Raw genomic sequence first — 14,366 nt, forward strand, 5'->3', positions numbered from 1 at the left:
TCACTAGAAATCACTTCTGTCACTAGAGATCACGTCTGCCATTAGAGATCACTTCTGTCACTAGAGATCACTTCTGGCACTAGAGATCACGTCTGGCACTAGAGATCACGTCTGGCACTAGAGATCACGTCTGTCACTAGAGATCGTGGCTGTCACTAGAGATCACGTCTGGTACTAGAGATCACGTCTGTCACTAGAGATCACTTCTGTCACTAGTGATCACTTCCGTCACTAGAGATCACGTCTGTCACTAGAGATCACTTCTGTCACTAGAGATCACGTCTGGCACTAGAGATCACTTCTGTCACTAGAGATCACGTCTGGCACTAGAGATCGTGGGTGTCACTAGAGATCACGTCTGGTACTAGAGATCGTGGCTGTCACTAGAGATCACTTCTGTCACTAGAGATCACTTCTGTCACTAGAGATCACGTCTGGCACTAGAGATCGTGGGTGTCACTAGAGATCACTTCTGTCACTAGAGATCACGTCTGGCACTAGAGATCACGTCTGGCACTAGAGATCGTGGCTGTCACTAGAGATCGCGTCTGTCACTAGAGATCGTGGCTGTCACTAGAGAACACGTCTGTCACTAGAAATCACTTCTGTCACTAGAGATCACGTCTGCCATTAGAGATCACTTCTGTCACTAGAGATCACTTCTGGCACTAGAGATCACGGCTGTCACTAGAGATCACGTCTGGCACTAGAGATCACGTCTGTCACTAGAGATCGTGGCTGTCACTAGAGATCACGTCTGGTACTAGAGATCACGTCTGTCACTAGAGATCACTTCTGTCACTAGTGATCACTTCCGTCACTAGAGATCACGTCTGTCACTAGAGATCACTTCTGTCACTAGAGATCACGTCTGGCACTAGAGATCACTTCTGTCACTAGAGATCACGTCTGGCACTAGAGATCGTGGGTGTCACTAGAGATCACGTCTGGCACTAGAGATCACGTCTGGCACTAGAGATCACTTCTGTCACTAGAGATCACGTCTGGCACTAGAGATCGTGGCTGTCACTAGAGATCACGTCTGGCACTAGAGATCGTGGCTGTCACTAGAGATCACGTCTGGCACTAGAGATCGTGGCTGTCACTAGAGAACACGTCTGGCACTAGAGATCGTGGGTGTCACTAGAGATCACTTCTGTCACTAGAGATCACGTCTGGCACTAGAGATCACGTCTGGCACTAGAGATCGTGGCTGTCACTAGAGATCGCGTCTGTCACTAGAGATCGTGGCTGTCACTAGAGAACACGTCTGTCACTAGAAATCACTTCTGTCACTAGAGATCACGTCTGCCATTAGAGATCACTTCTGTCACTAGAGATCACTTCTGTCACTAGAGATCACTTCTGTCACTAGAGATCACGTCTGGCACTAGAGATCGTGGGTGTCACTAGAGATCGTGGGTGTCACTAGAGATCACGTCTGGCACTAGAGATCACGTCTGGCACTAGAGATCGTGGCTGTCACTAGAGATCGTGGCTGTCACTAGAGATCGCGTCTGTCACTAGAGATCGTGGCTGTCACTAGAGAACACGTCTGTCACTAGAAATCACTTCTGTCACTAGAGATCACGTCTGCCATTAGAGATCACTTCTGTCACTAGAGATCACTTCTGTCACTAGAGATCACTTCCGTTACTAGAGATCACGTCTGGCACTAGAGATCACGTCTTTCAGTAGATATCACATCTGTCCCTTGGGATGGTATGTAAACAAGACGACTATGCTTCTAATTGCTTCTTACCAGATGGATATGCTCACGTAGCTGTTTTAAGACTTCTGTCCTGCTGTAGTTGCCATGCTGATAGAGAAATACGAACGGTTAGCGTTCTCAACGTCGACACAGCGTAAATAATATGTTTTGGATGCAAAAAAATGTGCTCGATTCTCACCATCCATTTCTTGAACCAGTTTGCAAGGGGGTCCAGAAGGGCTATGTACCACAGGGGGGACAAACACTCTTCTTCACCCGGGACCCCACGGGGAGTAGTGCTCAAAGAGAAGAGAGAAAATGTGCTCTCTACGATTTCCTCCAAAAACCTGCGAAAAAGCATTTGTAAGCAAAATGAAATACAAATACTATGTGGCCACAAATCATAAAGTGAAATAATAAAAAACAACATTTAAAAAACACCTTTCACCTCATGCGGCAGCTCTCAGATAAAAAAACAATAGGAAAAACAGCAAAACGGAAATACAATAGAACAATGAGGCCATCCAGCCAATCATGAGCGGGCTGCTGCATTGCTACTAGAGATCACACCCTTTCCTTCTCCCCCGCCCCCACCCCCTCCGTTGGCCTCTTCACTTGTGATCTTAGCAAAATGGACGAGAAAGCATCAGTTTCAATCGGCTGACTTTGGAAAGCTATAGTGTAATATATTCGATTGAATGGCGTATAAAACTTTCTTTTTAGATAAATATTTCGAGAATTCTACACTTCATTTGTCTTCGAATAATAATAAGCGAACAAAACAGAAGTTGTTGTGAAAGTCACCTTTCAGGATAACGGATCCAGTAGGATGGGACCTCATGCTGGAATTCGTTCAGCAGCCGGAACTGTACAGTGAATACAACAAATGCTTAGTAATAATTCAGTGCGGTTAATATGACAGTATTACATGCGGGCTGTTCCATGCAGTTTACGGTCCTGAGGGACAGCTATTGGTAAACATTGTCACTGGAACTGGTGCAAACTGCCAGCGTTCCAAGTGTTTCTTCAGGGGCGGATCTGGCTTTTCGCTGAAAGAGGTTTGTCTCAGTGACAAAGGGGGGCGGGGGGGACACTTGGCTTTCTGACTCGCACAGATACAAATAGCTAAGAAGACAGTTTTATTAATAAAATGTGCACCAGTCAGGGTGTTTCCCCAAGAAGAAAAAACTTTTTTGCTGTAACTCTACTTTCTCTATTTTCTTAGTTGCCACTTCGCTAAAACAACCCAGCAAAAAACAAAAATGACAGGAACATTTACCTTAAATGAATGCCCTTCATGGCATCTTTTCATATAAAAATTACCTCTGGCAGCCCAAAGGAGAGTACCTCCATAGCCCTCCCCCCCCAGATCCACTACTGTTCTTCTACGTCCCCCACATCAGCCTAATAAGAAGATATTGTAGTCTTACCCTGGTTAAAAGGCGAATGTTTGAAGGGGCTGACACATTCAAGCCCTCATCGATGGTGTTTAGCCTTTGCGAGCTGTTTGTGAAGTGTAGCCACAAATGCTCCGCTGAAAATAGAGGGACAATGTTAGTGTCTTATATCACAGGCCACAAACACCTTAAAAAAACAATCCTTCAAGGGGTGAGTATCAGCTCCGAAGAGGGGGGGGGTTCTTGAAAAATCAATGCTTCTATTAAGTACAGTGTAGACTTTGATTTTCAGTGGGGAGACTTAAAAAGAGCTTTGTGTAAAAGATGACAAAGATGATTTTAACCACTCCCCCGTCTCACGGTCTTCAAACGGTTCGGAGATTTTAAGGAAATGTAATTTCGGACACCTTCTTACTACTTACTTCAAGAAAAGTGCAAAACGGTGCTTGCAACAAACAGTACAAAACGCTACAGGCAATAAGCAAACAAGCACACAAAGATCGGTATTGCGTGTGAAATGCAATACGTGAGAACCTTTTTTGTTAGACAAATCTATCACAATGATTTGCCAGGCTTATTTTGAGCCAGAGCATAAACAAATTACAAAACATTTGTACATAGACCAAACACAGGTACCCTACCTGTAAAAAGAAAAAAAAAGGCACGACAGCAAAACAAGTCGGTGCCAAAGCTGAACGTAATAAAGATAAGCGGGTGTATAAAAGCCTTTATTAATCACAGGCCAATTTTACTATACCTAGACATGTGTAGATCTCTCTTGCCGCGTGGGAAGACGACGTGAGGAAGATCCGGGCATGAAACTTGAGGCTTTTCTCCTGCAATATTGAAGATTCATTATCACGGGTTCTAGGTACTATGACGCTGTATTTCCCAACTAAATATTGACTCCTTTCGTCGACAAACGACGAGGCACGTTGACATGTCGATCTAGACAAGACTGCGATATTATACTATCTTACTTTAATCTGCGAGATATTTATATACCATCTTACTTTAATCCGGGAATGAATGAGTGATGCATGCGAATTGTGCAACCTGCGTATTCGTTTCTTCCAGAAACTCATTTTCAGGGCCATGCACGCCATTAATTTACCTATGTACAATCATATCCTCTCCATAATTTATCCTCTCAGACTGAAAATCTTTCATATCTCTATTACCCTTGAGTTTTGTATGGTTTTCTTCCTCCGATTCTAGTCAGCGAATCATCCAAAGGCTAATCAAATAGCGCCACAGCGGGCCGTAAACAAAAAAAAGTGCGCAATCAGATGAAGTAGCCGGAGCCTTAAGGGAAATGCTTCAAATGTCTTGATCTTTTTTCAGCAATTATACCAAACCCATTGCGAGTTTCACCACTTGAAAAAGGCCAATTACGCCGCCACTAATCATTACAATACCGAGTCATACGAAGGATCCATTTTCATTGGATTATTCTAATGAGTAACTAGGATAGTGTGATTATTATTATATCCAATGAAAATAAGTATCAGGCTGTATAGAAAGCTAATGCAAAGAGGTGCCAGGACTAAGGAAAACCGGCTGGATGAACTCATTTATCCAAGACTGAGTCCCTTGAATTTCGCTTACCGAATGGGCAGAACAAGTTTTGAAATTCTTTAAAAGACGGAGGCTTCTTGACTTTCAAACATGATCGTTGTGTAACAATTTTAAAAGAAGTCATCTCGGGTGATCGCATGGCAAGTGCCAAAATTGAACCAAAGAGCTCGCTGTTTCTTTACTCATTCGGTACATACGGGCCGCGAGTAGTTTGACCAGCGGTAGAGCCCGAAACGCGCCCAAAATGCCAAGGGCGCTAGTCCTAGCTCCTCCTAGCACACGGCGCCGGCCCCCCCGAGGGAGGGCTTGGGCTCTAGACGAGCCGCAAGTCCTTGGTGTCAGCGGGAGAGTCCCAGAACTCGTCCCAGGCCGCATCGTCCACGCCGCGGTCGCTGTCGGTTTCCCAGTCTGAAGTCTCGGAGGCACAGTAGTCCTCACTGGTTTCCAGGCCTTCCAGGATGCACATGTCGGCGTCCTTAAGTGCAATGGCACGAGCCTGGGAAAGAAGAAGAACCGGATAAATTCATGATTCCATACCGGCCAGCAAGGAAGGAGGGGGTGATAATTACACAAACATTTCTGACAAGGCGCGTAGCCAGGGGGTGCGCACGGGGGGGGGGGGGGGGGGAGGGAGGGGGGACGCTCTCCGTTATTCTTATTAAAGAATGCCAATCACGCCGCCATTAAACGCACCCGTACAATACCGAGTGACTCAAATAATCCATTTTCATCGGTTTATTCAAGTAACTGAGAAACTTTCAATCAAATATTATCAATAAAGTATCAGACTTCAATCGTGGATTGTTATTTTGAGGTTTTCTTGCAAATGAACTGCTGAATTATCAATTGTGAACAATAAAAAGGGAGTGGTTGATCGACATTCTTTAAAGGATAGTCATATATTATACATATCATAAATATTATATATCTTATACTTGTTTCCATAAAATATCTTTATCTATGTCTACACCACTGTTCTCCCATCGCGCATGAAGCCTTTCTGAGGCCATTGTCGAACGTTAGGATGGACAAAAACAAGTATACATTCTCCACGAGTCTTCCCGAGAACACGTCTATACGCTTACCCGGATGCGGTCCTGGCGCTCACGCCTCCTCCTCAATCGCTGCCGCATCTCCTCCGCTGCCTTGGCCCTGTTCTTCTCAACAGCGGCAGCTTTCGTCTCCATCTGTCGCTGCCGTAGCTCCGCCCTGGCACACGCCTCTCCCTCCATGGCCTGCAGTTTGGAGCTCCCCGCCAGGCGGTTCGCCGTACTCTTGACATCTGCCAAGTGCTTTTCCCTGTTCTCGGAGGCTTTGTTTAGTCGCTCCGTCAGCGCGGCGGAGCTTCCGCGGGCCTCAGCTTTGCGCGCGGCGCGTCTAGCCTTTATTTTCTCTGCCTTCTCAGCGGCTTTTCTCTTCTTTCTCTCAAGCTGGAGGACTCTGGATTTAAATTTAAAAATATATATATATTTAAGTCTATGAGTACATTAATAAATAATAATAAATAAAATAGATAACGACTTATAATAAATAAAAAATAATATATAAAATAATAAATAATATTAAATAAAAATAGATAACGACTTCACGATACTGGGTTCAAATTGGTTGACTTCCAAAGCAAAGCAGGAAAAGCCAGGATCTAAGAATAAAAATTCTTAAAATGCAAAAACCCGTTTAGATAACGTTTTTTTTTTATTTACGAAAACAACAGCAAAAATAGACGGAGACAATTTTCCGAATATGCTCTTGATGGAACAGAAAATAAGAAATAAGAACACGTTCTATTGCGCGGGTGAGAGATATTATCTCCGGTGCGCGAGTAACAAATAACGTCAGTTCCCCAAAACCTAAGCCTTTTTTAAGCTCGTCACAATTCTTTTAATTGGTTGTAAACAAAAAACATACTTAAGTTAAAAATGATGCGCATATAATAAGATGATCCCTAAAACTTCCGACAATAATGCATTTCTAGTTTTTTAAGTCATTTTTAAATACTTTCTAAATATCCTTCCGAAGTCTGATACTTTACCAACGATATCTGATTTAAAGTATCTCATTTACCCGCAGATTAGCCCCGAAGGAAATGGATGTTGAATGCTAGTCGTTATTGTCCAGGAGCGTCACGGGTAGCCCAAGCTCGTTATTTGTCCCTATTGATATGACGTAAGAGTTCAAACCGTGAATCTTAAAAAGGCGCTTTAATACGGCCAGAGAACACGCAAAAAGTAAACATAAACACAACACTAGACTTCACACGTCTTTTTAACAAGTTTTTTTTTTTCACTAATTTTGCTTCTCTGTATCAATAGGGACAAATAAAGAGCTTGAGCTACCTGTGGTAGCGTGACCGGACTTCTCCGTTATTGGTGGAACAAAAAGTAATACACTTAAAGGCTCGTAGACCTGGAGACCTCACCTGTTGCACTCCACTTTCGCTTGCTTCTCCAACAGCATCTCAAGCGTCAGCCTCGGCGTCGCCTCAAGCTTTTCGAGCCTCCTAGGCAAGCGCCGACATGCCGCTCCCGTGGTACTACCGTCCAGCAGACTCACGTTGAACGCAGCCGCGTTACATGTGGCAACGTACCCGCTGATTTCTGGGTAAGCGGTGAAGAGTCGCTCGATGTCTTGGCAGCCTGGTCGCTGAGCGGCGATGAGGCTTCGCGCCGTTTTCAGCAGCTCTTTGTCATGGTCAGCGGGCTCTCCCGCTTCTGGCGCTACTTTGTTTTCCGTACTCACACATTTGGATAGCAGTGATCCGCACATTTTGGAACGATTCAGTAAAATAACACGAAAAGTTTTGCTTGTAAAGTATCGCAAGAAAATCTCCGTGGTAATGAGAGCTAATGGGCTTGTTACGTCATTTTATGATTGTTACGTTTTGATTCGAATTAGAGCGCGCGCTAATACCACAGGCAAACCAACGCGCCTCTTTTCTCTCTCATAGTCACACAGAAGCTATTAGAGACTTGGTCAAAGTCGCCCTTTTTTATTTTCCCTAATAGGAGCGCGCGATCTTATTTGTATTTTCCTCAATAATCACTAAAAAAATCGGGCGCGCAGGGAGGACGACTTGTTCCGTTTCCATTATTTCGATTTTAATTTGCACTTGTACAGCAAAAGCCTATTTGTGAAAAGCCGACCAACGGACTTTGAGAAAGTCTAAGAAGCTATTTGCCTTGTTTACAGTATCGCACTTTTGCGCTTGTTTACCCATATACCCATTCACCAATAACTGAATGATTCGCTGATAGACTCAGATACAATACTCAAGGTTTAAACAAACAAAAAAGAGATAATTCTACTCTATAAGGATAGCAATATATAATGAAAAGATAAAGACGGTTGCATGCCAAGAAAAAAAAGCAAACAGAAAAACGTGGGTTCAACGCTCAATACTATAGAGGGCTCGAAGGCGAAACAGCCCGAATTATCTCCGGCATTGCCTCTCTTTAGGTAAATAAATTCGGAAATATTTCGGGGATAGTTCCTCTATCGGTGCCTAAATCCGGAAATATATCGGGGATCGCTTCTTTATAGGTGCCTAAATCCGGAAGTATCTCGAGGATGGCTACTCTATCAGCGTATGGAAATATCTCAGGGATTGCTACTGTACTCTATCGGCGCCCAACGAGGCTCTTATCTGTCAACCACGCGTTTAGCATGAGCTCGCTTTCATCCTAAAAAAGAGACTATAAGCAAATATCAGGTTTTTTCTATGAGCTTACCGCCAAATGCTCATCAGGGTCCGCTAGCGCTGCTAATAAGCCCTTGCGGATGGCACTCCAGTGTTCGCTGGCGATTATGTCGGACTGAGGGACCTGCGCCAGAGCCCCGAGAGCTTTACAACGAACCTGGAAGACAAAGAAATATTGGGGTTAAAGACTTCATGTGGCCGATCCAGGAGTGTTCAGGTTACCTTCCCACACCCAGCCTTCTAAATGAAATCTTAAACCATGTGCATAGAGCTAGATTCTACAGTGTGTCCTCCCGCCGCATGTTCTATGTTTTGAAGAAATCCTTGAACTCCTGCATCTGTGAGTGTTTAACAAATCGCACTGTGACATGAAACGGATTATTACTTTTTAAAATGTTTTATACTCTTATCTAAGACAAGTTCAAAAACACGATTTGCCCTCTTACGTGAACTGGTTTCATTGGATCCAGATTTTCAGCAATTTTCCCAGACTTCTCCTGGGAGATGAAAATATATCCAACCTGAGAAAAAAACTGAGTAAAAGTTAGACAGCCGTCCATGGTTGCCGAATTACACGGGTAATTAGAATGTGCTTGAACACCATCATCATCCGCCAGGTGCCAGGGTGTGTATAGCTCCTTCTTTTAAGGTTCATTTAATTTGAGGATACAGTACAACTAGGGATACTGTAGCAACTAGCATTAATCCTATTTTACAAAATCTAGCTAACCAATTTCTAATTGCAGACTGTGTGATATGTCATTCATCTTCGGTGTTTGTACTTGGCCTTCGTCCCCTCTCTGTAAAACCCCTATTCCCTTCCCGGAAACCCCCTTTCCCTTTCTAAAAACCCCTGTTCCCTTCCTGAGAACCCCTATTCCCTTCCTGGAAACCCCTATTCCCTTCCTGAAAACCCCTATTCCCTTCCTGAAAACCCCTTTTCCCTTCCTGAAAACCCCTATTCCCTTCCTGAAAACCCCTATTCCCTTCCTGAAAACCCCTATTCGCTTCCTGAAAACCCCTATTCCCTTCCTGAAAACCCCTATTCCCTTCCTGAAAACCCCTTTTCCCTTCCTGAAAACCCCTATTCCCTTTCTGAAAACCCCTATTCCCTTCCTGAAAACCCCTATTCCCTTCCTGAAAACCCCTATTCCCTTCCTGAAAACCCCTATTCGCTTCCTGAAAACCCCTATTCCCTTCCTGAAAACCCCTATTCCCTTTCTGAAAACCCCTTTTCCCTTCCTGAAAACCCCTATTCCCTTTCTGAAAACCCCTATTCCCTTCCTGAAAACCCCTATTCCCTTCCTGAAAACCCCTATTCCCTTCCTGAAAACCCCTATTCGCTTCCTGAAAACCCCTATTCGCTTCCTGAAAACCCCTATTCCCTTCCTGAAAACCCCTATTCCCTTCCTGAAAACCCCTATTCCCTTCCTGAAAACCCCTATTTCCTTCCTGAAAACCCCTTTTCCCTTCCTGAGAACCCCTTTTCCCTTCCTGAAAACCCCTATTCCCTTCCTGAAAACCCCTATTCCCTTCCTGAAAACCCCTATTCCCTTCCTGAAAACCCCTATTCCCTTCCTGAAAACCCCTATTCCCTTCCTGAAAACCCCTATTCCCTTGCTGAAAACCCTTATTCCCTTCCTGAGAACCCCTATTCCCTTCCTGAAAACCCCTTTTCCCTTCCTGAAAACCCCTATTCCCTTCCTGAAAACCCCTTTTCCCTTTCTAAAAACCCCTTTTCCCTTCCTAAAAACCCCTTTTCCCTTCCTGAAAACCCCTATTCCCTTCCTGAAAACCCCTATTCCCTTCCTGAAAACCCCTATTCCCTTCCTGAAAACCCCTATTCCCTTGCTGAAAACCCTTATTCCCTTCCTGAGAACCCCTATTCCCTTCCTGAAAACCCCTTTTCCCTTCCTGAAAACCCCTATCCCCTTCCTGAAAACCCCTTTTCCCTTTCTAAAAACCCCTTTTCCCTTCCTAAAAACCCCTATTCCCTTCCTGAAAACCCCTATTCCCTTCCTGAAAACCCCTTTTCCCTTCCTGAAAACCCCTATTCCCTTTCTGAAAACCCCTATTCCCTTCCTGAAAACCCCTATTCCCTTCCTGAAAACCCCTATTCCCTTCCTGAAAACCCCTATTCGCTTCCTGAAAACCCCTATTCCCTTCCTGAAAACCCCTATTCCCTTCCTGAAAACCCCTATTCCCTTCCTGAAAACCCCTATTCCCTTCCTGAAAACCCCTATTTCCTTCCTGAAAACCCCTTTTCCCTTCCTGAGAACCCTTATTCCCTTCCTGAGAACCCTTTTTCCCTTTTCGAAAACCCCTGTATTTCCTTCCTGAGAACCATTATTCCCTTCCTAAGAACCCCTATTCCCTTTCTGAAAACCCCTATTTCCTTCCCGAAAACCCCTATTCCCTTCCTGAAAACCCCTATTCCCTTCCTGAAAACCCCTATTCCCTTCCTGAAAACCCTTATTCCCTTCCTGAGAACCCTTATTCCGTTTCTGAAAACCCCTATTCCCTTCCTGGAAACCCCTTTTCCCTTGCTGAAAACCCCTATTCCCTTCCTGAAAACCCCTTTTCCCTTCCTGAAAACCCCTATTCCCTTCCTAAGAACCCCTATTCCTTTCCTGAGAACCCCTATTCCCTTCCTGAAAACCCCTATTCCCTTCCTTAGAACCCCTATTCCCTTCCTGAGAACCCCTATTCCCTTCCTGAAAACCCCTATTCCCTTCCTGAGAACCCCTATTCCCTTCCTGAAAAACCCCTATTCCTTTTCTGTGAACCCCTTTTACCTTCCTGAGAACCCCTATTCCCTTCCTGAAAACCCCTATTCCCTTCCTGAAAACCCCTATTCCCTTCCTGAAAACCCCTATTCCCTTCCTGAAAACCCCTATTCCCTTCCTGAAAACCCCTATTCCCTTCCTGAAAACCCCTATTCGCTTCCTGAAAACCCCTATTGCCTTCCTTAAAACCCCTATTCCCTTCCTGAAAACCTCTATTCCCTTCCTGAAAACCCCTATTCCCTTCCTGAAAACCCCTATTCCCTTCCTGAAAACCCCTATTCCCTTCCTGAAAACCCTTATTCCCTTCCTAAAAACCCCTATTCCCTTCCTGAGAACCCCTATTCCCTTGCTGAAAACCCCTATTCCCTTCCTGAAAACCCCTATTCCCTTTCTGAAAACCCCTATTCCCTTTCTGAAAACCGCTATTCCCTTCCTGAAAACCCCTATTCCCTTCCTGAAAACTCCTATTTGCTTCCTGAAAACCCCTATTCCCTTCCTGAAAACCCCTATTCCCTTCCTGAAAACCCCTATTCCCTTCCTGAAAACCCCTATTCCCTTCCTGAAAACCCCTATTCCCTTCCTGAAAACCCCTATTCCCTTGCTGAAAACCCTTATTCCCTACCTGAAAACCCCTATTCCCTTCCTGAAAACCCCTATTCCCTTCCTGAAAACCCCTATTCCCTTCCTGAAAACCCCTATTCCCTTCCTGAAAACCCCTATTCCCTTCCTGAAAACCCCTATTCCCTTCCTGAAAAACCCCTATTCCCTTTCTGAAAACCCCTATTCCCTTTCTGAAAACCGCTATTCCCTTCCTGAAAACCCCTATTCCCTTCCTGAAAACTCCTATTTGCTTCCTGAAAACCCCTATTCCCTTCCTGAAAACCCCTATTCCCTTCCTGAAAACCCCTATTCCCTTCCTGAAAACCCCTATTCCCTTCGTGAAAACCCCTATTCCCTTCCTGAAAACCCCTATTCCCTTGCTGAAAACCCCTATTCCCTTCCTGAAAACCCCTATTCCCTTCCTGAAAACCCCTATTCCCTTCCTGAAAACCCCTATTCCCTTCCTGAAAACCCCTATTCCCTTCCTGAAAACCCCTATTCCCTTCCTGAGAACCCCTATTCCCTTTCTGAGAACCCCTATTCCCTTCCTGAAAACCCCTATTCCCTTCCTGAAAACCCCTATTCCCTTCCTGAAAACCCCTATTCCCTTCCTGAGAACCCCTATTCCCTTCCTGAAAACCCCTATTCCCTTCCTGAGAACCCCTATTCCCTTCCTGAAAACCCCTATTCCCTTGCTGAAAACCCCTATTCCCTTCCTAAAAACCCCTATTCCCTTCCTGAAAACCCCTATTCCCTTCCTGAAAACCCCTATTCCCTTCCTGAAAACCCCTATTCCCTTCCTGAGAACCCCTATTCCCTTCCTGAAAACCCCTATTCCCTTCCTGGAAACCCCTATTCCCTTCCTGAAAACCCCTATTCCCTTTCTGAAAACCCCTATTCCCTACCTGAAAACCCCTATTCCCTTCCTGGAAACCCCTATTCCCTTCCTGAAAACCCCTATTCCCTTCCTGAAAACCCCTATTCCCTTCCTGAAAACCCCTATTCCCTTCCTGAGAACCCCTATTCCCTTCCTGAGAACCCCTATTCCCTTCCTGAAAACCCCTATTCCCTTCCTGAAAACCCCTATTCCCTTCCTGAAAACCCCTATTCCCTTTCTGAAAACCCCTATTCCCTACCTGAAAACCCCTATTCCCTTCCTGGAAACCCCTATTCCCTTCCTGAAAACCCCTATTCCCTTCCTGAAAACCCCTATTCCCTTCCTGAAAACCCCTATTCCCTTCCTGAGAACCCCTATTCCCTTCCTGAAAACCCCTATTCCCTTCCTGAAAACCCCTATTCCTTTCCTGAGAACCCCTATTCCCTTCCTGGAAACCCCTATTCCCTTCCTGAAAACCCCTATTCCCTACCTGAAAACCCCTATTCCCTTCCTGAGAACCCCTATTCCCTTTCTGAAAACCCCTATTCCCTACCTGAAAACCCCTATTCCCTTCCTGGAAACCCCTATTCCCTTCCTGAAAACCCCTATTCCCTTCCTGAAAACCCCTATTCCCTTCCTGAAAACCCCTATTCCCTTCCTGAGAACCCCTATTCCCTTCCTGAAAACCCCTATTCCCTTCCTGAAAACCCCTATTCCTTTCCTGAGAACCCCTATTCCCTTCCTGGAAACCCCTATTCCCTTCCTGAAAACCCCTATTCCCTACCTGAAAACCCCTATTCCCTTCCTGAGAACCCCTATTCCCTTCCTGAAAACCCCTATTCCCTTCCTGAAAACCCCTATTCCCTTCCTGAAAACCCCTATTTCCTTCCTGGAAACCCCTATTCCCTACCTGAAAACCCCTATTCCCTTCCTAAAAACCCCTATTCCCTTTCTGAAAACCCCTATTCCCTTCCTGAAAACCCCTATTCCCTTCCTGAAAACCCCTATTCCCTTCCTGAAAACCCCTATTCCCTTCCTGAAAACCCCTATTTGCTTCCTGAAAACCCCTATTCCCTTCCTGAAAACCCCTATTCCCTACCTGAAAACCCCTATTCCCTTCCTGAAAACCCCTATTCCCTTCCTGAAAACCCCTATTCCCTTCCTGAAAACCCCTATTCCCTTCCTGAAAACCCCTATTCCCTTCCTGGAAACCCCTATTCCCTTCCTGAAAACCCCTATTCCCTTCCTGAAAACCCTTATTCCCTTCCTGAAAACCCCTATTCCCTTCCTGAAAACCCTTATTCCCTTCCTGGAAACCCCTTTTCCCTTCCTGAAAACCCCTATTCCCTTTATGAAAACCCCTATTCCCTTTATGAAAACCCCTATTCCCTTCCTGAAAACCCCTATTCCCTTCCTGAAAACCCCTATTCCCTTCCTGAGAACCCCTATTCCCTTCCTGGAAACCCCTATTCCCTACCTGAAAACCCCTATTCCCTTCCTGAAAACCCTTATTCCCTTCCTAAAAACCCCTATTCCCTTCCTGAAAACCCTTATTCCCTTTCTGAAAACCCCTATTCCTTTCCTGAGAACCCCTATTCCCTTCCTGGAAACCCCTATTCCCTTCCTGAAAACCCTTATTCCCTTCCTGAAAACCCCTATTCCCTTCATGAGAACCCCTATTCCCTTCCTGAGAACCCCTTCCCCTACCTAAAACATTAGG

At 45.1% G+C, this 14,366-nt stretch overlaps 1 protein-coding gene across 3 annotated transcripts in view; it reads right to left on the minus strand.

The window, feature by feature from the left end:
* The window catches only part of LOC5506851 (protein broad-minded), a 41,154-nt gene that overhangs the window by 23,729 nt on the left and 3,059 nt on the right, over positions 1-14,366 (minus strand). For 2 of the 3 annotated variants that reach the window (XM_001627499.3, XM_032375313.2), the window contains exons 5-11: positions 8,830-8,916; positions 8,415-8,540; positions 3,866-3,944; positions 3,142-3,245; positions 2,516-2,577; positions 1,911-2,058; positions 1,763-1,819 (exon numbers count right to left, since the gene is read on the minus strand). In XM_001627499.3, the coding sequence (XP_001627549.3) occupies positions 1,763-1,819; positions 1,911-2,058; positions 2,516-2,577; positions 3,142-3,245; positions 3,866-3,944; positions 8,415-8,540; positions 8,830-8,916 (663 nt within the window). The remainder of the gene's footprint in view (positions 1-1,762; positions 1,820-1,910; positions 2,059-2,515; positions 2,578-3,141; positions 3,246-3,865; positions 3,945-8,414; positions 8,541-8,829; positions 8,917-14,366) is intronic. The other variant, XM_032375312.2, reaches the window with a different exon arrangement.

This window comes from Nematostella vectensis, chromosome 13 (genome assembly GCF_932526225.1).
Source record: "Nematostella vectensis chromosome 13, jaNemVect1.1, whole genome shotgun sequence".
NCBI lineage: Eukaryota > Metazoa > Cnidaria > Anthozoa > Actiniaria > Edwardsiidae > Nematostella > Nematostella vectensis.